The sequence below is a fragment of the Echinococcus granulosus genome (genome assembly GCF_000524195.1).
Source record: "Echinococcus granulosus chromosome Unknown EG_S00027, whole genome shotgun sequence".
In the NCBI taxonomy this organism is placed as follows: Eukaryota; Metazoa; Platyhelminthes; class Cestoda; order Cyclophyllidea; family Taeniidae; genus Echinococcus; species Echinococcus granulosus.
This window is the reverse complement of record NW_020170407.1, coordinates 109,634-131,160: the sequence shown is the minus strand read 5'-3', so window position 1 is coordinate 131,160 and position 21,527 is coordinate 109,634. Positions and strand designations below refer to the sequence as shown.

At 42.2% G+C, this 21,527-nt stretch overlaps 3 protein-coding genes across 3 annotated transcripts; 2 read left to right on the top strand and 1 right to left on the bottom strand. All coding sequences in view use genetic code 11, as the record gives it.

The window, feature by feature from the left end:
• Nucleotides 1-927: 927 nt before the first annotated feature.
• EGR_04348 (Peptidyl-prolyl cis-trans isomerase E) lies at nucleotides 928-4,399 on the bottom strand (the record flags this gene model as incomplete). The annotated part of the gene is made up of 10 exons (XM_024493597.1): nucleotides 928-996; nucleotides 1,068-1,134; nucleotides 1,212-1,287; nucleotides 2,056-2,383; nucleotides 3,388-3,506; nucleotides 3,613-3,694; nucleotides 3,762-3,832; nucleotides 3,888-3,986; nucleotides 4,234-4,303; nucleotides 4,340-4,399. The coding sequence occupies 10 exons, from the start codon at nucleotides 4,397-4,399 to the stop codon at nucleotides 928-930; spliced, it is 1,041 nt and encodes a 346-aa protein (XP_024351918.1).
• A 2,227-nt stretch (nucleotides 4,400-6,626) lies between these two features.
• EGR_04347 (Protein tyrosine phosphatase-like protein PASTICCINO 2) lies at nucleotides 6,627-7,452 on the top strand (the record flags this gene model as incomplete). The annotated part of the gene is made up of 6 exons (XM_024493596.1): nucleotides 6,627-6,682; nucleotides 6,716-6,818; nucleotides 6,853-6,960; nucleotides 6,998-7,162; nucleotides 7,201-7,339; nucleotides 7,379-7,452. 6 exons carry the CDS (start codon nucleotides 6,627-6,629, stop codon nucleotides 7,450-7,452), a joined length of 645 nt encoding a protein of 214 aa, XP_024351917.1.
• Nucleotides 7,453-9,284: 1,832 nt separating this feature from the next.
• On the top strand, nucleotides 9,285-21,452 carry EGR_04346 (Phosphatase and actin regulator 2; the record flags this gene model as incomplete). Its single annotated transcript, XM_024493595.1, has 8 exons — nucleotides 9,285-9,528; nucleotides 9,933-10,061; nucleotides 16,910-17,165; nucleotides 17,698-18,182; nucleotides 18,257-18,318; nucleotides 20,173-20,310; nucleotides 21,281-21,357; nucleotides 21,437-21,452. The coding sequence occupies 8 exons, from the start codon at nucleotides 9,285-9,287 to the stop codon at nucleotides 21,450-21,452; spliced, it is 1,407 nt and encodes a 468-aa protein (XP_024351916.1).
• Between the last annotated feature and the right edge of the window lie 75 nt (nucleotides 21,453-21,527).

Sequence of the window (21,527 nt, the reverse complement as noted above, 5' to 3'; positions counted from 1 at the left end):
TGTAAAAGGCGGAATTGGCTTGATAAGACAGAGGAGAGGGGGTAAGTTATCAAAAAAAGTGGACAATTTGTGAGGATTAGATTCAAACATACTCAAGAGGTTTTTTGTAAGTCCGTGCCTCCAGGTTACACTTCTGCTTAAGGATATCGCCTCAACTTCCAGGAAAGACTCAGATCTGGGTGGGTAATGCTCTTTAATGCCTTCTCCAAATCCCATAACCTGCTGCTGAAAGCTGATTTCTATGGACATTCCTACCCAGAGGGAACAAAAATGTTTCAACCTTGGGGGAATTTATAATCCACAGTTCTAATAAATAATCGCCTAGGAAAGGAGACCAGTCTTCATCACTAGAATTTACTTGTTTAAGTTGATGGAAGGTTTCAGCAGGTGTGCAGCCTGATTAAACTAGGATCGACAGGCAGACAAGCTGGAGTCAATTTCGCCAGATTCATTAAATACTTCGCTAATGTCCCTCAAGACAAGGAAACAGCATACAGCACAAAAGTGAGAATGGGTTGGTCTACACACATCCTTGCCTCATACCAAAAAAAGAGGAATTCTTTCCATCACCTGCTGTTTACTCTGGCAGTGCTAGGTTGGGACCCCATAAACCCTCCACAACTGCCGATGGTTCGAAATATCAACTAGCTGTCTAAATTTTCCCATACTGATGTGGCTCGCTAGGAGACTACCCGTTTAGATTATAAATCCAAAGCTTCAAGGCTTAGAGCTCACTTCCATACATTCATTTGCCATCCGCATCCGCGATTTTATTGACTACATTCGTCAGTTGAAACAAAAAGACAAGGCCGCGGGACACTTATACAATACACTTTTGCCTCGTCTCATTTTAAATGTACAGCTTAGCATTATCGTTTCAGAAAGGTGACGATTTAATGGCAAAGGTGTCGATTTCCCCCCAAGAATCTACACCAATTCACCACAATACGTGATAAGAACGGGTTCCTTTGGGGTGCCCGATTTCGTTCCAGTTGCCTAGTGAAAGGAAAGGGATCAAATTTAAATTGGACCAAATTGCACCACATCAATGTGATATGCTGACCTACCTCAATCCGTTTGACCACGCTCATTCCCTCCACTACACGGCCGAAAACAACATGTTTACCATCGAGCCTTAAGGGATGAAAGGAAATTGAAATAATATGCCAGTGGAGACAAGTTGTCTTCCAAGGAGGGAAAATTAGCCTCACCAATCACAAGGCTCTGTACAGATAAAAAATTGGGAGCCATTGGTGTTCGGACCGGAGTTGGCCATCGAGAGAATACCTGACAGGACACAAACAATAATTTCTGTTAACAATTGAAATTGTAAACGATTGATAGGACTGTTTCAGTTCCTCTTGGAATACAGCCTTCACAGTGGTGATCTATAGCCAAGACACTACCATTCCAACGAATTGTGAGCATCTACAAACTTCTCAGAGGGTCGATTGGGGAGAAGACGGGCAAGTCTGCCCCAAAAGAACCACCAAAACTGCATATTTTGACTGATTGCTATGTCAAATTTCATAGAAAGAAGCCATCTTTCGCAGGTACCCGAGCGTCATAACACATCAACTTTTCAAAGTCACATTAAATCCCAGTTCATCTACGATAAACTGTAATAAAGGAAGGCTACGTTTAAACAAATAATGACCCGGTTTAAACAATCGTCTACAAAAATCAAATGAGTGACTTTCAATGAAGCGAGAAAGCGGAAAAAGACAGTAGAGATTGGCACAAGGGGTACACTTGCTGAAGAAAAATTGTCCAGACCTAACGGCAAAAGCTATTAATTAAAGCCTTCAATACATCCCAATTTTTTTCTCAGTCTGATCGAAAGTAATCCTCCAATAATCATTTCTGTCTTGTGTTAGACATTAATTCACACAAACAGTTGTATTGCTCGAGGGCACCGAGAAAGACACCCATAAGACAAGAGATTATAAAGTGGAATGACATGATTCGGCATCCATAATGGCTAACGACCTACTAGCTCCGATTCACATCCATAATTATAGTGGAAAAAACATTCAGGGGATACACTCCACTCACCAGGGGCATCGTGTCGAAGCTGGAAGTTCTCATCATCGAATTTACGACCATAGATGGATTTGCCACCAGTACCATCACCCCGGGTAAAATCACCACCCTGACACATGAATTGAGGTATTATACGATGAAAGACGGAGTTGCGGTACCCGAAGCCGCGTTCACCCGTGCAAAGAGCCCGAAAATTTTCAGCAGTGCGCGGCACCACGTCTTTGCGCAACTCCACCACGATGCGACCCACATCGCTGTCTCCGATGCGAATGTCTAAGAAGACGCGGGGCAGAGCCACCTTGGCCCGCTTGGCGTCACCTTCACCATCGTTATCAGCCTCCTACAGGGCGAAAGTCATTTAAAAAATATTTAACGAACCGTTTACAAATAGAGTGAATGGATGAAAGCGAAATAGCAAGCATTTCGAAAGCAGACGGATAGATAGACCAAAAGTGAATGAGTGCATAGACCCAGAAAGGATTAAAGGGTCTTAGATGGATGGGTGGATGAACATGTCCGAAATGAATGAATACGCCACAAATGAGTGGATGCAAAAATGATGGATGGACCCGCCTCCCTCAAAAAGAACGAAAGAAATTTTCCACAAACGACACCATGCAATAGCGCCTTGAAGAAAGGTTTGCCGAGGATTCAGAAAAGGGGACACAATAGGAGGAGGAATCTACCAACCGCCCAAATTTCCTCAGAATTTCTTCGTGTGGATTTCTATTCAGTAATTTTGTGTATCACCAGAAAATTCTTTACTCGAATAAGAGGTAAAAATCCTTAATTAAATCGGACCGATGATACGGATTGGATGGGCGAATGCTGGAATGACAGTAGACATAGTAGCTATAGTGGGACTTTTTTACTAAAATACTACCTTGCGTAGGCTGATATTAGGTTTTTAGAAAGTTAGTTCAATTTTTGACTAGAGATACTTCAATGTTGGCCTAATGACCCTTTATTTCATTGGATCAAGGTTTCTACATAAATTTCAAGACCTCGTGTTTCATCGCTTGCAAGTACACATTCTACATGAAAGTAAAATATTGTGCTTAAGAAAGTGTGAATCTTAGCTCCAGAATTTGAGGAGAACATTGAAATGACGCCAAAAGCCAGAGATGGAAAGCTCGTCTAGTTGCATGAATAGATTAAAGATGGCAAGATTGATAAAACGAAGTTAGAGCTCAACAGGTCTAATAGTGATTATTTGTAGCCCATAATCATTTACTCTGTTAAAGCAAATAGGGCTTTTTGATTATTTATAAAAAAGTGTTGTTGCGTTATGCAGAACGAAGCAGGAAAATCAGTTGACGAAAAACAAAAAAGACAAGGACTAACCACATTGGAAACAGTCTCCAAAGACGGATCGCCAGGTTGAACAACAACCGATTGGTCCGGTTTCGAGCCTTCAACACCCAACCCTCCGTACTTTTTGAGCCAATTGTCGTCCGACCAAACTGGAAAAATGATTTTTCACGAGTACAATAAGTTCTACTTAATTTATTTGAGCAACTAATACTACAGATGCATGTGTAATAAAAATTAAGTAAATTACTAACTCACCGGCTTTGCCATAGCCTTCACGGATACGAACCGGACGAGCAACGTTGACACGAATCGTTCTACCGAAAATTTCGCCTTCATTCTGAGGAAACATAAACATAAGTAGTAATCTTTCCAACGCGCTATGATAGTAAGCCATGAAAAACTACCATGTTGTCAATTGCAGCAATAGCATCCTCAGCCTCTTCGTATTCGATAAATGCAAATCCGCGATGTTTTTCTAGAGAATGGAGGAGGGGGAGGAAGGAGTCGTAAGTAAGAAATCTTTTCCTTACCTGTTTGATAATCGAGAGGCATGTTGATATCAATGATATCACCAAAGGGAATGAAGGCCGCCTTTAATAACTCCTTATCAACCTCTTCTGCTAGACCACCTAAAATATATCGATGAAAGGAAAACAAAAAGGTGGTTGGGAAGACGAAAGTCCAGCCAAAAAGCTATGGCACAACTTTTGCTCGGCAGGAACTGCTAAGAAGCAAGACTACAGAACTAATAAAAATATCCAGATATAAAAGCCGTTTACTAATAAATTTTGATTTAGTGTTTAAACCAAGTGTTCGAACAAATATGAAATGTTGATTAATAAACGAGAGCTTGATGAAAATTGAAGCTTAACTTACCAACGTATATAACGCGCTTATTCACAGGGTTATATGTGCCAGCGGGTAACTGAAGTGGGGGAAGTTCCGCCTGCACGGAAAGAGCATAAGGGTAAATTCAGCTCACACTGAAAGAACTAGGTAGTAAAATCGATGACACAATGTAGTACCAAAGTGGTGGGCACATAACAGGTGAATCTACTAGAAAATACTCGTAATAGGTGATTTTGGCTGCACATTAATGGCAAGGCAATATGACACTGACGTTAACGATAGTAAGCGAGGAGAGGACAAAAAACAAAACCGTATGAAGCAAATAGCAGACAGGTGTGAATCATGGGGAAAGTGGCAAAAGATTCTAACGATTATTCACAAAACACGACGGTAAACAAAATCCCTGTAACGGCAAACCAGTACACCCGTTCAAATCACGAAAACAGTCTCTCGCTCATAGAAACAAATGCAGCAGCATAATGTGAATTTGCGTAACACCAAAGCTTTTGACGCTTTTACTAAAATATGAATGACTTATAAGCTGTCGAAAGACAATCAGCGCGACTATAAACGTAAGTTTATGCTAGTTTAGTTCGAAAATATGCAATCAGCAGTCTAGGACATTGAAGCCTCGGGTTTAAATTGAGTTTTATAAGGAACTTAGTGTATTACTAACTGATAAAAAGATAATATCTTCTGGTCTTAGATTGCCTGCGAAACACGACACAGGTAGAAAATTGCTGCCTCAGTCTGCATTGTTTAATGTTTTAAACAGCATACGTTTTCTTAATGTTCGCATGCATAATTTTATGCCTTTCAATGACTAAATTCTTGCACCTGAGAAATTTTAGTGTCTGAAAATGTGCAGAAAATAAATACTTAAAAACTAATAGTTTAATGCTGCGAAGGGATTAGTATTTCACTTTGACTAAGGTAGCAACTCAAAGCTTTCCTGCAGACAAAATATGACATATTATAAAAACGAATAAATATTAGGGCTTAAAGATAGTGACACTGTCCAAAAAATTAGAATATCTGGTGAATATACGTTATCGGAGATATAAGATTAATCTTTTCCGGAACGGAGAGTTAAAGAAACGAAAAACGTGTTGCGTAACCCATCTCATTTCTTAAGTAAAGTCCTTTGGTGCTTTTTTGGTCAACTTTACGCATCAGCCGTCACAACGTGGTCGGCGTAGTAAGATAAGCACCCACGAACCAGTCATGCCAGTCCATGGATTTCCATGCAACTGAGAAGACAATTCACTACGGCGTTACTGATTCCTCTTGGCATATCAACCAGATCAGAAGAACTCACCGGTTTCAAAACTGGATTTAGGGGATAGGGAAATGTGCTGGCTTTTGCTCTTGTTCACATTTTTTGTAGGGGAGAATGGGATTTAACACCATTCCACGGGGTAGGCTTCCGCGCCTTTTCCTCCTCTCTACTTTGTTCTTACTTCGGAACTATATAGCCCTATCAATGTGAAGTTAATTTAGCCAGTAGAAAAATGGAGGCAATATAGCTTGTTCGCTTAATTTATATTTTTTGTGTAGGTACGGTAGGCAGATGGTAACGGTGTTTTCAAGATAATCGTTGTCTGACGTTGTTTCTTTGACTAATAGCATTCTTACAAAACAAACGACTGGCGTAGTTGACAATAGTGGACGCCATTTTCAGTTTTTTAAATGGATCATCACCGCATCGTTCAGTTCAGCTAGTGCTTTTCCTCCGCCGTACTAGGGTATAGTACCCAGTGTAATAGGATAGTGGTTTATCCCTCGGCATTGGTGAGGCTCCACTTTTGTACCTTGAATTAGTCTCCTTGTACCTCGCTGGGTGGGCTGGCCTTTTGGGCCATGCCAATAGCCCAGACACCTTCTCTACGCTGAATATAAATTCTGTCCGAGTATTGCGTCTTCTTTCGTCTTTAGGGAGTCTCGGAACGCTACACCCAGAGGTAAAAATCCTAATGGACGTCTTTACAATAAATCTTGCTTTTCATTACCAGAAAGACTACATATAAGGCGAAGGGATGGATAATACTTGGCAGAATATATTAATTCAACATACAGGAGGGCTAGGGGCTATTGGCATAGTCCTAGGCCAACATACCTTACAAAGATACAGTGACGAGGACCTAAGATTGTTTTTTAATACATACAAGTTTTTTGCGGTGTAAATGAAGGAGACTAAAGTAATAAAACTATTTTGGTAATAAATGCGAAAGTCAAAGATCAAACAGACAGGATTTTCCGTCGTCAAAATCATTCGAAAAGTATGCTTCAATCGTTAAAATTTGAAATCAGTCATCAAGTCCTTCGTTTTAAGCAATCAAGTACTTCTACAATCATTGTGGTACTTTGGGTTAGGTCAGTGACTATAGTCACCGCGCCTAGTCTGACGGTGAGGTTTTGGAATGTCGAGTTCCGTCTCTGCGTACTTGGCGGCTTACAACTTTGTTCAGTTGTTAGGGTTTGTTTTACATATTTGCTTTTATTTTTCCAGTTGGGGCTTTGGCCTCTGTTTAGCTGTCGCACCGCAAAATGCGGCAATGAAATATAGTTGTGAGCAGGTACTACAAATCTTTCAAACTTTGGCAATTTTGGAAGTAGGTTTTGCGTATCCGAAATTGAAATTGCTAGGTTTTTCATGCCTGTCTGAGATTTGTTAGGTCTGCACCCATGACTACTGCAATTCAAATATCTTCCCGTCTGCTTATTCTCTGGGGGGTTCTGTACATGTATCCTGAGGTTTGTGTTCATTTGTTCCATTGGAAACTGTATTTAGGTTAGTGTGCATGTGAACTTCAAGAAAATGATGTTTGTTTCTTGGTGTTTGGCGGATTTTACTCGGTATCTCTACTACTTTCTCAGTACGTTCACGGCGGTACCACGACTACTTACTATTCTCAGATATAGCCTCTTTCTGGTGCTTTACCCAACTGGCATCACTGTAAGATCTTGTCTTATTATGCAATTTTTTAATCTTAGGGCGAGATAGCGCTCATGTGGTATTCGCTGTCCTATGCGGCTCCCAAACCCTGGATAAATTTTCCACTTCCCAACATTCTCAACTTCGGGTTCGGCACATATGAGCTTTACCTCATTTTCTTGTTGCTCTATGTCCCAGGTAATAAATCCTTCAATTTTTTCTCACAAAATTTAATAGGGAGTCCAGTTATGTATGGTCATATGTTAGCTCAACGGAAGAAAATTTTGGGTCAGAAGAGGAAAGTAGTGTGAAGTGGATTTTTTGTGCATTTCATTAGAAGTTTAATAAATTTTGTACTGGTATTATAGTCCTTCGGTAATCGACTCGGGTTATACCCTTGTTGAGAATACTCATGCTCGAGAATGACCTCGCAAAACCTCTGCGTGCGCAAGGGTGATGCTGGTACTGCAGACGAAGCCGCCTGATACTAGTCCAAATATTATGCATGCTAAGAGGGTAGGTAGGGTAACCCTCTCTTTGGTAGACCACTTGAAAAATAGTGCATAGCTTAGGTTAGTGGTGATAAATACGTTAGAATAGGGGCTTAGGATTTTTTCGGCACATATTTCGTCGATTTCTAAAATTGGGGATGTAGTTATGATTTGCTTGTCCACTTCTTACAATAGGAGACAAGGCGTATTTATTCACAAACTTTTGGGTGATAATCTCTTGGTTTAACCGAGTGCTGTGTAATATACACGTAAGGACATCCTGGGATCGTCCTGCCTCTGCAGACGCATCCTCTCTCCAGGAAAAGGGAATCTTGAACTGTCCCATGATTGTTGATCCGTTTCTGTATGAGCTGATCCTCTACACAGTAAGGGGCCTCTCATTACTAAGTAGGCGCTACTTAAAGAGACAAAATTGAGGGGATATTTTCATCTTGATTAATCGAGGGAACAAAACCACAAATAATATGATCGGTTAACCAGGCAATCAAGGTAGACCGTACGATTTGCGATTTATCTCTACTAACACGTAACTTGTCTGTGTTTGCAAACAAATGTAGTGTACAAATTTTCGTTATGCTTTATACGACTTTTGTCTCGTCTTGGACCACCATACAAGGAAAAGTTAGCTGAGGCTAATGGGCGTGCATTGAGCTGTCTGCTTGACTGGCTAAGCGGCAGGAGTTTTTTGACAAATTTGTTGAATGATATTTAGAGTAGTAATACTAGCAGGAAAAGGTAGTGCTCGAAAGCGCTTGATAGGCGCATGAAGCTGCGCCATCATACTCAGGGGAGAGATGATTCCTCACTCCCATACCATCGTATTTTTCAGATGATCTTCTTCCGAATGCTAGACATCACATGCAACATGGAATAAGCGGCTAGGAAACTAAGTTTAGATGAGAGCAAGGAGTGTAACGAGAGCTAAATCGTTAGCTCCTGGAGTCATACCAGGTATAACAAACTATTTTTGCAGCAGTCCAGTGCCTCCGTGGGTTTGCGGTTGGTAAGATCGACCACTGCATCAAACAAAAGGCTTAGAAAGCTTTAGGTTGTAACAGGTGTTGTGATTATGAGTAAATCTTCCAAAACTAGCTACCACAAATTTGTGTTATTTATAATAGCTGCTTAACATTGCCTTATAATTTGAGGGAAGCTGCACGAATACCAAGACATTCAAAAAATCCAAGTGTAGCTCCGTCGCATGCAAATTTTCATCCTGGAAAGTAGCCAATAAGGAAATAATGAAAAAACAAATGGATATGAAGGCACTGCTAAAGTCTTTTAACTTTAAGATGTGTACCACGCTAGGATGACTTGAGCTAGTTTTTGCACTAAATTTTCCCGATATATCAACCACTGTAGATTCTTGTTCGTATCCCCTAGTTAATAACGTATTTTAGTCAAATTGCAAATAAGGCCCTATTTTCATAAAATTAACTTTATCTAAACAACAAATATTTTTATACGATATAAATTTGTTTGATTGTATACCCTTGTCTGCTAGTTTTTAAATTTTGTTGGTTGCCTGTACGTTAGTCTAGTAGTCGCGCATGTTTTGAATCGCCTCTCATATCACTAAAAACGTAATCATTGATTTGCTACAAGTGTTCCGAGAAGAGCCCATAAAATTAATGGAACAGGTTGTTACCTCTATTCCTGCCGAATCATTGGGTAAACAGCTCCAGAATCCCTCGAAGAAAGGTGTGAACAAATTATTCCGACAATTTCGCAATTTGGGGTGGGTCAAAAAACTCCAATCCCCTAAACCCGATGCCAAAAAGCACCTTGATGGCTCCAGTATTTCAATTGTTAATGCCAACACTCGCTATGAGTATAATGAGTCCGAACATTTGGTCTCGGATTCTCCTCTTGATGGTAAGGCTTATTAGTTGACATCTACTTGGCTTGTTCGGATACGAATTTCTGTCCTTGAATTTTATTAATTTTTGCATCTTGAAAAGTGCACTTCTTCATGATTAAAGTTGGCTTATTGTTTTGACTAGAATGCAATTCGGGATGTAGACCTCTTTGCCTACCCCTCGGTGGCCCTGATTCACCCAATACCTCTAGCTCTATTGGTCTTGTCGGTAGTTGTCAGCTTACAAGTAGGTCCCCTCATTCCGCACTATTTTATTTTTAAACTATATTTTCTAACAGTCTATCGTGCTCTATTAGGCGATACTGAAGTAATTAAGAACATAATAATTCACTCAACTCATCATAGACCAAATTAGATGTGTCATTTGGAGTTAATAGACTTATTTATGACCTTTATATAGCTTTCCCAATCCTAAAAACCACTAATAAGACTGACGAGATGATTTCCGGATATGCTTCCGTCTCGCACCGGTGTCGGATTGGTCACTTGCCGTTTCATGCTGACCCGGGTTCAGTCTCTACAATTGGTGGTACGTGTCCGCACCTTATTGATCGCTTTTATGCCGATAAAACCTCTTATTTGTTACTATTACTTTTGACCACACAAATCGTGTTCAGACGCATATATCATCGTTCTAGTAGCCCACATATCCATCTCACCTCATGCAAATACGCGCGCATATGCGTGCCTTTTCCTCTCTCCACAACACAGGTATTCCAGAAAACACTTTAGATTAAGTACTCATTCCTTCCCTACCTACAGGGCATAGCCGGACTTTGGCGTCCTTAAGTGGACCGATTTTAATTGGTAATACATGTGCGTGTGTCGCTAAGGGCGCATATTTCGCACCGATTTGTCATCATTGACGGGCATTTGCGCAAAGGCCTTTTCTGGCATTAAAAAGAGGCGAAAGAGACCTTTAATTTGGATGGTCTCTCGATGACTAACCTCCCACTGATTCCAATATCCAGCTAGTACCATGTACCCAGTAATACTGGGGAAATCGGAAAAGAGTAGATTTAGTGGGTATGTTCAGGTTACTCACGGTGACGTATTTTGATTTCTTACCATCGAATTTGCATTGCGATATTCTGTTGTGATCCGACTAGAGATAATTTATGCAAGTCTGCAGGTGCTAGAGTTCATGTCTTCATCTTCTCTTTCTCAGTTGTTCGCATCTCATTGCTCCGGGTAAGAGGGTTTTACCTTTGCTCTGCTTACCTTCTACTTTTAGACTTGTAAACTAGTTTCTGGCTAGTTTTTCGATTTAATAAATATCATCTGCATGGCCCCTTCAGATTTTCTACTTATGTGCAATTTTATCTCGGTTTACTAATTTTCTGACTGATAGTTTAGTCTTGTGAATGCTCTAGGCGGTTAAGTCAAATCACAACCTCAGATTTAGTAGCATAAAAGGGAGAAAAAACACCTTTGAAGTAAGGCAAACTGCTTTTATTCCTCCAATCGGTTTTATTTTGTCGAATTTATTCACTCATTAAGGTGTTTAATTAATTCCTGCAAAGCAGTTTCAACACAGAAAGATTTGCGGTAATGACCTACTAGAATATCCTGCTTCATTGCATCACTGGGGCCGTTTAAAAGCCAAAGGCCATCTTGGTACCCACCATAAGCTGATCTTTCAAAATTGTGAATGTTCTCACGTTTTTTGTGCAATCTCGTCAGCATGTGATCGTGCTTCCACTAGGCGCTTCATGCACTGGCCGATTTTCCCTTCACAGGAATGGCTTCAAGGTATCGACACCACTTAAATGTCTCACTGCAACCGAATGTTCCATCACCATACCGTACTATACTTGAATTCTTCTATGGAACTAAGTACCCACGGGCTCAGAGTGTGCGAATTCGTTAATCTCTGTAAGCTGTTGCATTTGCACACTGCCACTGACACTGCTGTCTATTCATCGTGATGAGCGGTGTCTGGACTGGACCGACCTAGAGTGTGTGCGCCAGTCATTACGAGTAGCAGTGGGGTTGAATTGCAAATGCGTGTGCCATCTCCACAGTTGCATCCCGTTTTAATGTTAGCTCCAATTTCAGAAGTCCCTAGTTGGTGTTAACTCTGCCCATATATTCGTAATTTTACGGATGAATTAAGTTCTTTAACACGTCAATTTTGCCTCACATTGGATCATTGTTGGTTTAAGGAATGTAAACGGATATTTTCGGTTTTTGAAGTTTACTTTTGTGCACTTTTAAGATTTGTCACTCGTGCGTGAGTGCGTAAGTGTGTCTGGGAGGGTGTGTGAGTGCGTGTGTAGGCGTTCTGTGCAACACTTTTTTTCAGAATGTCCCCTTTTCATGACGCCCTGGCATCGTCTGTGCCATGCATATTTATGCTGCGTGCGAACGCTCGACTGCTGTCCGCGTCACTTGAAGGCGTCGCCCCTGACCGAGTGAACCCATCTTTGCCGTCGTAAGCCAAATGTCAACTACCGCTCTTCTTCGTCGCTCTGCTTTTCGCCTGCTCTTTGGCGTTCCAATGTGCACCTGGAGACACTTCAGGGTATTTGAAAGCGTGTGGATCAAAAACATTATTTGTCTTGCGTGTTGCCCTCAACACTCTCGCTGATTACTTTTCTGGGTTCCTACGAATGTCTATCGTTGTTAAGATGACTTCTGAATTGAGTGATGGTTGTGTTATACTTGTCACGCTCTCAAAGTGCTCTCCTGGCACTAAAAGCAAAACCCCTTTATAGGACTCATGAGCTGGAGTACCACGCTGGAGCTTTATCTTGATCCCCTTCCACATGTCATTTTTGTGCTTTTCTAATGGATTTCAGATCACTGCAGGAGTCTTCATTGTAACTATTGCCATCAAAATATATCATTCCGGCATAACAAGGCAGAAATCTACGAATTGCACTTTTATTTGATATTTGGCTTCTGTAAACAAAACACGTCGCTAATCATTTTCTCAGCTACCGATTTTATATGTGATTGTCGAATGCTAAGAAGTGGTAATTATCACGTGTGGAAAAAGTTGTGAATAAAACATTCTTTCCCCCCAATTTCAATAGTCTCGTTGATATGTTTTGTCGTGAAAGAATATGATGCTCTACCGACCGAATCACTAGTATAGGTCATTTCAGAAGGATGGGTCCACCTTGAACACCCTTGGGTTGTATCTTACCGAGTTGATCAATTTCATTCATAGTCTCGTAGAGGCAAAGTTGTACGTGATTTAAAGATACAACTATTATTATATTCGTTTGCTTAATGAACTTTAGCACTATAAGGCTATTTTCATACATGGCCAATCAATCAGCATCATCTCTAAAGTTCATGGCACTTTTTTTGTGTAACGCACATGACAGACGTAAACAACGCCTGATAAAGCTTATAATTGCTTAAGCTCATTCTCTTTTGTTATCTGATGTTTAGTAGTTCTATGACTTCTATACTTTCCACTCACTGTAGACGTCAATCAACTGTTTCATAGTACACATCAATCTCTAATCACTTGGCTTAATAGTGGCACGCCATTCATTACTAGGCCCAGGAGTAGAGAATCTTTCACAATGTGATGCACCTGCCTTCCAGTGATTCGCTACCAGAATGAAATCATTTAATACGGGTCAGTACCTTCAGTCATCGCCCATTGTACTTATTATAAATGCAGCTTTAGAACCGAGGTAGATTCAGCTCATCAGGTCGACAAGCTGGAATCACATCCGCCTGAAAAAAGTTTAAAATAGGGGAAAAGCTGTACAGAACACAATAAAGGGTAAAGGATGGGCAGGTTGAAGGAGATCTGTGCTTTCAAGCCCTCTTTTTGTTTGAAATAGTCCCATTCACTTTTAAGTGCGCACAAGTAGCAAGTCATTGTGGCGAGCTGTGCGAAAAAACTTCGTGAATGTTTTTGTTCACGTGAGATATGCTCATAAATCACTGTTTTATAGCAATCTTACAAATAGTTTTTTGTCCGTTCAATTCCGGCCTTATCCACTGCAGCCCATGAGCTTAGAGTTAATTCCAAGAGCCTGCGTTACTTTGCTGAGCGTTCCGCTGTCAGCCGTTTCTGAAAGGTGTCTTCACTTCAACGGGGTTGGCTTAGCACTGGAATTCGAAAATTACCCTTGGAGACATTTAAACCGCACGTTTAGAAGAGTTGGAAGAGGAGCAGGGGATCTGCGTGTCATCAACGTGACGACCGATTGGCGGAAGCTAGTGAAATAGTGGTAATAACTCGTGTCAATGTGCTGATTTAGTGTTAAGTGTTTTTCCTCCCTTTAATTATTTAACTCAATTCTCAGGTACTCAAATCTTTTTCCTCGAGGTACCTGCAAACATTTGGATTCTCGCTTCGCTTTTCCGGTCCACCTTTTGGTTATTTTGCTTGGATTCTCTGGTGAATAATAACTACCAATGTAAAATTCTTTCCCTTTCTGTTGTGATTAACGGAGCCTGTTTTTTCGAAAGCAATTAGAACGACTGAATTTGAGGAGATGCTTTTACCTTTTACGCCTTACTTGCCGGTTTTTTAGTGTCTCATCCATGTGATTGTCCTTACGGCAGTTTTTACTCCAAATAGACGTGGTAATATCATGAGTAGACGGCTGAGCCGAGCATTTGAGTCGCTAGTTTGGAATGAGGCCTCTCTCTCCGAGTCGTCCTGTTTTCTTCCGGCTCTTCCATTTAGTAGTAAATGTACCTTCTGCACTAACGCCTTTGTTATCCTACATTTTCTTTCCTGGGTCCAAATGAGGTTGTACCAATTGGTCTCAAGCATCAAACATCGCATTGGTCGTCGTTCAGGAGTGGTACCAACTGTTTAGTACAATGAGGTGAGGCAAATTAGACGTTGACTAATGCTGATTTGTATTTGAATTAGTACAGATGGCGAGATTTATGACTATCTGCGCCGGTCTGAAGGATGTTTCAGGTAGTGATGAATTTGCATGATGGAGGTATACGCATGAAGCGGCGTCTTTCGGAGTTATTTTCTGTGATCACCAAATCCCCACCCATCAGCTTGGTGTTATCCATCGATAACGCTCTATCATACGCAGTACCATCATCTTCGTTCACGTCCGTCCATGCCATGATTTATGTAGGAGGAAAGGTGAGGGGGGAAGATAGGAGACGGGATAGGTAATGGGAAGGCTCCGATGTTTATGTGTATGGGAGAGAGAGGGAGGGAAAAGGAAGGAATAAAACTGCCGCATGCTTTCGAATGACAGGCACTCTGGCGGTGTCGTTTTAAGGAACATCGCGATGTATTCAAGCCTTGCCTTCATCTTTACTCCATTTTCGATCAATCACCGATCCACTGTCCCTGTCAAAACGGAACAAACTTTGTTTACACTGAGTGTAAACAATGCAAGTCTTGAATAGATATGACATTTTTATCCATTTTTTTGAAGAAATTGGGACTCCTAGATTGAGGTATGGAGTACAAAGGTTTGCAATCTTTCTGATGATAACGTATTTTCATTAAATTAAATACTATCTTTCCAGTTTAAGCCCCATTTCTTACTCAGCAATGATACTGTAATTACTCAAGTTACCTCTGAGACGATACGCGGCCTTCGAGACTGTTGTGTGCGTGTGTAGAGAGGTTGGAACACCAGTAACAGATCTGGACTAGGAGTGGGCACATCTGTTTGTCCTTTTCAAATGACCTTTTTCTGTCGCATTTACACCACCCAAAATGGGTTGTCTCACCTCAGTAGCGTTTGGTAACCTTTTGAAATTAGCAAATTTGCGTTGGTTAGCATGTTTTGTTCTCCGTTGCCACAGGAAAATTTGTCGCCTATTATTCCATTTTGCTTCACACCACCCAAGTGATTATTGAATCCGACAGGGGTGTTGTGTACTGATTGAATGTTTACAGAAGGGCCTGCCAAGGTAAAGGCGAAATCGCCACGATCGTGACCATCATTGATAGGTGGACGGTTGGCTGGCCGGGCGGCCGGCCGTCTTTGAAACACCGGCGTCGTTCGATTATCCCACTGTGACTGTCCTGTGTTTGAAGTCGTGGGTTGTACGTCTTTGTGGGCAGGAAACTTCATTCATCACCCTATGCCGTTGCACGAGAGGACTTCCGAGTTCGAGTAGATTTATTTGGGGACCCAAACTATGGAACCCCGAAGTAGCAAAGAGTATTTCGCTACAATGTAACAGCACCCCATACCATTAGTGTTTGAGCAAGGGATTGGCACACCACTCATAGCATGCGCACAACCACTTTTTCCAAAAAATATATTTTTTTAAACATCTGGACTTTAGTCCTTCCGACTACTTAAGGATATAAGGTATCGCTAAATACTCAAGCGCAAAGTTAAAGTAGATTTGGAATTTTTTGCTTCCTTCGACTTGGTTCTTACCTGGGCCATTTCAAGACATGAAAAGTGATGGACATAATGACTCCTTCATTTCTTCCAGACATTTCTTATTGTTAACACCTTTGCTATCAAGGTCTCTGGGGAAAGTAGATCACGCTGTGAGTGATTCGGTTGCTCCCCGAGGACTGAAAAAGTGTAATTATCTTTGGACCAAGCGCATTCTACGCCTATTTTTCCGTAAGACCCAATCAATCTGTTGGTGTCACCGACTTGGTTTAAGCGGTTACTGTATTTTTGAAGAAAAAAACGAGCAGTACACAAAGACATTACACCTTTATGGCGACACAATCAGGTATGCAGAAAATTGGGTCATCGGTGGTAGCGAAGTGAATGTAATCATAAGTAGTTAAGCTTTTCGCTTCCCTCAGTTAAGTTCATCTGAAGTGGGAAAAGTTTTATTGGACCCACTTCCGTTGCCATTCCAAGTGCACTTCATTTTATGCCTCGATTTGGTAATTATTTCCTCCCCCTTGCTTCACTTCAAGGTCGGTGGAAAGGACAGTCGGTCTGTTTAATTGGGATTTTAGGGGGGCAGTAGGGATTATTATTCGGATAGACGTTGCTTTTTAACTTTGATCTGACCCAGGTTGTTTTAAAAATGTGGCTAGCTTGAAAAGGTGTTGCAAATTAACCGAATGGGGCGGGCAGAGAGGTCTGAGGTGGGATCAACGATATCGGAACACTCAAAACACTTTAGAAATGCTTGTAAAGTAGGTAAAGGGTCTTGAGAGGGAACAACGGGTGAATTTGTGAGTGATGAGGTGAATTGACAGCAGAAGATTAATGGCTGTTTTTTGGTCCTAAAAATGGATTTGATCCACGTAGACGCTGAGCTGGGAGGAAAGCGGAAGACGAGATGAAAGTTGCCGTAATAGAATTGGCATTTTTACGCGGTGATAGGATGATCCTTGCTGCCTGGCAAAATGCCATCTTTTATCCACACAATTGTCCCCCTTCGATATTGCTAATTGCTTGCATATTTGTGTATTTCCTATGCTCTCTCACCCTTCAGAGACACTTGCTTCCACACCACCGTCAACATCGCCAAGTGGACAGAATCGATTGTCCAACGGAAGTGCTTTTGTCTGCGCTCAATCTCCCGGTGATTTGTCCTCTACCGTACCGCTTTCCAAAACTCCAACTCTTGTTAATAATAACAACAACTATCGAACCTCTCCTACCGACGAAAGTCCCACTACTCTCACCACATCCATCTCTGCTACTACCGCTGCTGACGCCTTGGCCTCCGAATTGAAGACCCGACTCGCGTGAGTCACTCCTGAAGGTGTTGTAAGGCAGAAGAGTAGCAGAACTAGGCTACTATTAGATTCAGAAGGCGACGTATCGGGTTGTTTTCGGATAGTTCACTTTCCACTCTCTCCACAAGCAGTATGAGGGTTGCTTGAGCCTTTTTATAGATGGAAAAAACACATTTCAATAGATGAAGCCCTCACGAATTTTCCTACTCATTCCCCTGCTACAATTATATACATATGTTTAGCCGGTACCTATGAATATCCTGCATGGAAATACCTCTGAGTCGTTCCTTTAGTGATCCAAACAATAAGAGAGGATATGACATTTCAGAGCCCTGTTACTGCATTGTATACGCGGCCGATCAGAATCAGCCGCATGAAATGATCTTCTTTCACCGTGAAAAGACTTTTGATAATCGTTGCCAGATCACGGTTGACACTCCATTGAAGCCATTTTGGCTTTCTCGAATCGATGCTTGGGGAACCCACACCACCCGTTCGTCCGCTTTACAGCTGCATTTATCGTGTGAAATCGAAATTGCAGGATGCGAAGAAGTTCACCACCACCATCGTCAACAAATAATGTGCAATCCGGTGTCTCTGCACGTTCCTCTTCTTCTGCTTTGTGGACGGTCTCGGAACTCTCCGCTCGCTTCGATTCCGCCCTCCATCGCCTGCGCCCTTCTCCGTTGCCAGTGACAACGGCAAAGGCAATGTCAACAAGACAGGCGGGAGAAGACGATGTGGACGGTGTCCATTATACCAATGCCGCTACCCCACCAAACACCCCCGAAGAGCTTGCCTCCCTGCGCCGGGCCGATTCACAAATGTGGCAACGGCGGGCGCTCTACCTGGCAGGCTTTCTGGAGCGTCGGCCTAGCCATCAGGATCTCCTGGCCAAGAATATTCTCTCCGGACGCACTCCACAGATGCGCGCCGAGCTGAGAGCCAAGATTGAGGTCAGTCTGGAGCGTCAGTTGAGTCAAAGACCGACGCCTGGAGAGCTGGAACAGAAGAATATCCTCCACTGTGAGTTAGCATTCTTAAACACCATAACGAACTGTGAACCTGGTTAAATTCAAAGCATTTTTTTATTTTTATAGCGGGAAGTGAGGAGTCACGTATGAAGGAAAAGGAGGAAAAGAAGCAGACCCTTTCACGAAAGGTAAAGTTTGCTGACTTAAACCTCCCTCACAAATGCAGAATCTGTCTTTATTCATGTTGGTCATAACTTACGCATCAACCAACTCTTCACTTTTGTGAAAATGCTGGTTAGTAGCCAAATGTAGTGTAGCCTATGCGGGTCACACGTTTATGAAGGCATTCGGCTGTGCAGTAGTTTTCAGTCACACCGGATGCATGAGAAGTAGCAACCCTCTTTTATCAAAGGAATAGCACAAGAGTACGAGTTTTGGAAATACCCCAGAATGTTTAGAAGTTAGGCGCGAGGAAAGAAAGCTTCCGGAAAAATAAAAAAGGATTGCTTTATGAGGTGGTAGACCATCCTCGGCAGTTTTAAAACACACCCGTGCTTCGGTCCCGTCGGTACGGCGACATTTATTGCGTTCGGTACAGTTTGGCTTTTACTTTGAACCACCTTCGAGCCTGTTTGCTTGACGAGCTGCGAGAGTCTCTCATCAGGTTTGTTGTGTTTGGCATTTAGAGGTGAAATCACTTAAAGACACGTGCATCGCATTCAGGGAAACGTTCCATTCTCGACAGTATCGAAGATGGGTATGTCACTGTCACTCTGAAAGATTGGGATTTTACGTGCCATGTTTGGCAACGGCAAGAGGAGGTGAATGAAAGCCACTATAAGGCGGTGAATTGCACCCACGGGAACTTTTTCTTGGCATTAGATAATCGCATGATCACATAAACATTTGGAACATGAAAGTGAGGTGAAAATGGAGACGGCGACGGCCGGAGATTGGGTTGTTTTATTTCTAAAGACGCAAGCTTATTTAACGCTGAAATTCACACCTGTTTTGTCTAGTTGGTAAAGGAATGATACATTGTAACGCTGGCTATTCTCAGGATCTTTTCTGCTTTTAAGTTTAATTATTACCAAGATTTCATGGGAAATTGTCGGTTGCCTTACATTCAAGGTTTGTTATTGAAGCCCAGAGGAAGTGCCAACCCGTTGCTCTATTTGAGGCGGGAGGAAATTTTACCTATAACCAGCTACAAGTATTGGTGAACTGCGAGGGATGTTCAAGAAAAGCAGGGATTTTGTGCCCCAGATAGAACGGAATGTTGACATGGTGCCCACGGATTTGTCACTGCGTATGTCGTTGGCTAGCTCAGTGCCATCCAACCGCTGTTAATTGCGGTGACAGCAGGCAACGATGCCTGATAACTAAGAACGTGCCTTGTCAAGCAATGCTCAAAATCCGCCCCCCGGAGGATTTCAGGCAAAGTACAATGTGATTCTGATTGTTCCAACAGTACAAAGACACCTGATTCCAAGTATCCAAGCTAGTGGCAATCTCGTTTACAGTCTCCGCCATCGAAGCTGGGATGATTTAGTCTGACTAGCAGATCTTTCGAAGCCAAAAGTGCTTTGCAGGCTTTAGTTAAATGCTGTAAGGGGTAAAGACAATTTGTACTCCTTCCATCTTTTCATCTCGCCTTATTTGACCCTCTTTCATGTGAATTTATCCTGCTATGCCATGAGAATTGTTGGAAAGTGTGTACTATCTTCTCAGATGTTTCAGCAGCCCAATCGCGCTTGAATACAAATGACTTTTTCAATTTAATATATTTCCTTATCGAATGGCACCAACACAACTCTGCTTTTGTGTTGGGGTCTGCCGTTAATAGCATTCGTGGAGGTGAACAAGTGTGTGAATGCACATTCCTGGCATACTTGTACTCTCTCCTCCCCCACAGAACTAGATTTTGGCCGTGTTACGTTACCCCTCTCCTGCCCCTCCCACTCCAGTGCTTTTTGTCCACCAAAAATCACCAACACTGATTTGATTGGTTTGTTTTATGTTTCTTTTGTTTGTACTGCCAGCTCTCATTCCGACCGTCAGTGGAGGAATTGAAGAACCGTCGGATTATTCGCTTTAACGACTATGTTGAAGTGACCGAGGCTGTGACCTATGACAGACGCGCGGACAAACCCTGGACTCGTCTCACGCCTAAGGACAAGGTTGGATTATCTCTTAGGCTTTGTTGTTTTTTTGACCTTACGTTGCCTCGTCTTGTTTTGCACGTCAAATTTTATACCTCACGAGTGGTTAGCCTTGGAGACAGAACGGCATTTCGAGAGGATATCGCGCCTGAGAGTAGGAGGTACCGTTCAAAATCAAATCAACGAGATAAGGTCATCCTGATCATGAGTCGTTGGTGCGGTTGAGATCCTATTTTCTTGATGTGGTACTACTGTTGATTAAGTTTGACGGGCGTTATATGTCATTACTCTCAGCAAATCGCATCGACCGAGTCGTTCAGGGGTAGATGTTCCATGTGTCAGGCGATCTGAGTTACATTGTGGATCCTATGGTGTGACTTTCATCGTTCGCTGATTTGAAAATGCGTCTTTCATTGAACAATTTGAAGTCAATGGTTTTCTAAGGTCTACCATTCCGGGGTCTCCGCAAATTCAGTCATCCAATGCCAATGTCCGATCAACTCACTTTAACTTCGGTAGGTGGCCGTATTAACCGCAAGGCGTAGAGATTGTCGAACAATTTGACGCTCGAGTGGCCCTTGAGGATGTTTCAAATCCGAGAAATGTGAAAGTGGCAAAAGAAAGCGGTGAAACCGGTAGAGATGCCACACTTCTCTAGCCCACTCTTGAGCGCATCGTCCGCAGACCTTTTTGTGATCAGGCAATGCTTTTAAATGTTGCCATGGTGTCCATCTCGGAGCTCTATGATATTGTTTAGTCTTTGGATCGAACTCATTAATCACCGGTTTTCGTAGAAACTGTCAACAGGTTCTTCTTACGGACGGTTTGCACTCGTCCAGAATTTTAGCCATCAACAGCCACATGCCGCCATTGTGGAGGTCGATTCCTGCGAGATTTTGAAGGACCTCTGACGGATTTGGAGTTTAGCACAGTAACAGCATAGCAGTTAAAGTAGCAAAACTAAACTATGCTTGCGTTACGTTTACAGGCTGACATTAGGAAGGAGTTGAACGAGTTTAAGTCGAAGGAGATGGACGTCCATGTGGACAGTAGACAATTCACAAGGTGAGTGAGACGCCTACTACTCACTGCGAATGAGTAGCATGCCTACTGGTGCTCTTGATTTATCTCTCACTCCTTGTAGGTTTCATCGTCCCTAAGATAAAACCACCCACACACAATCGATCTCAATCCCAAGAAGAACACAAGGGCTTTCATTACGCACCAGAAATCCA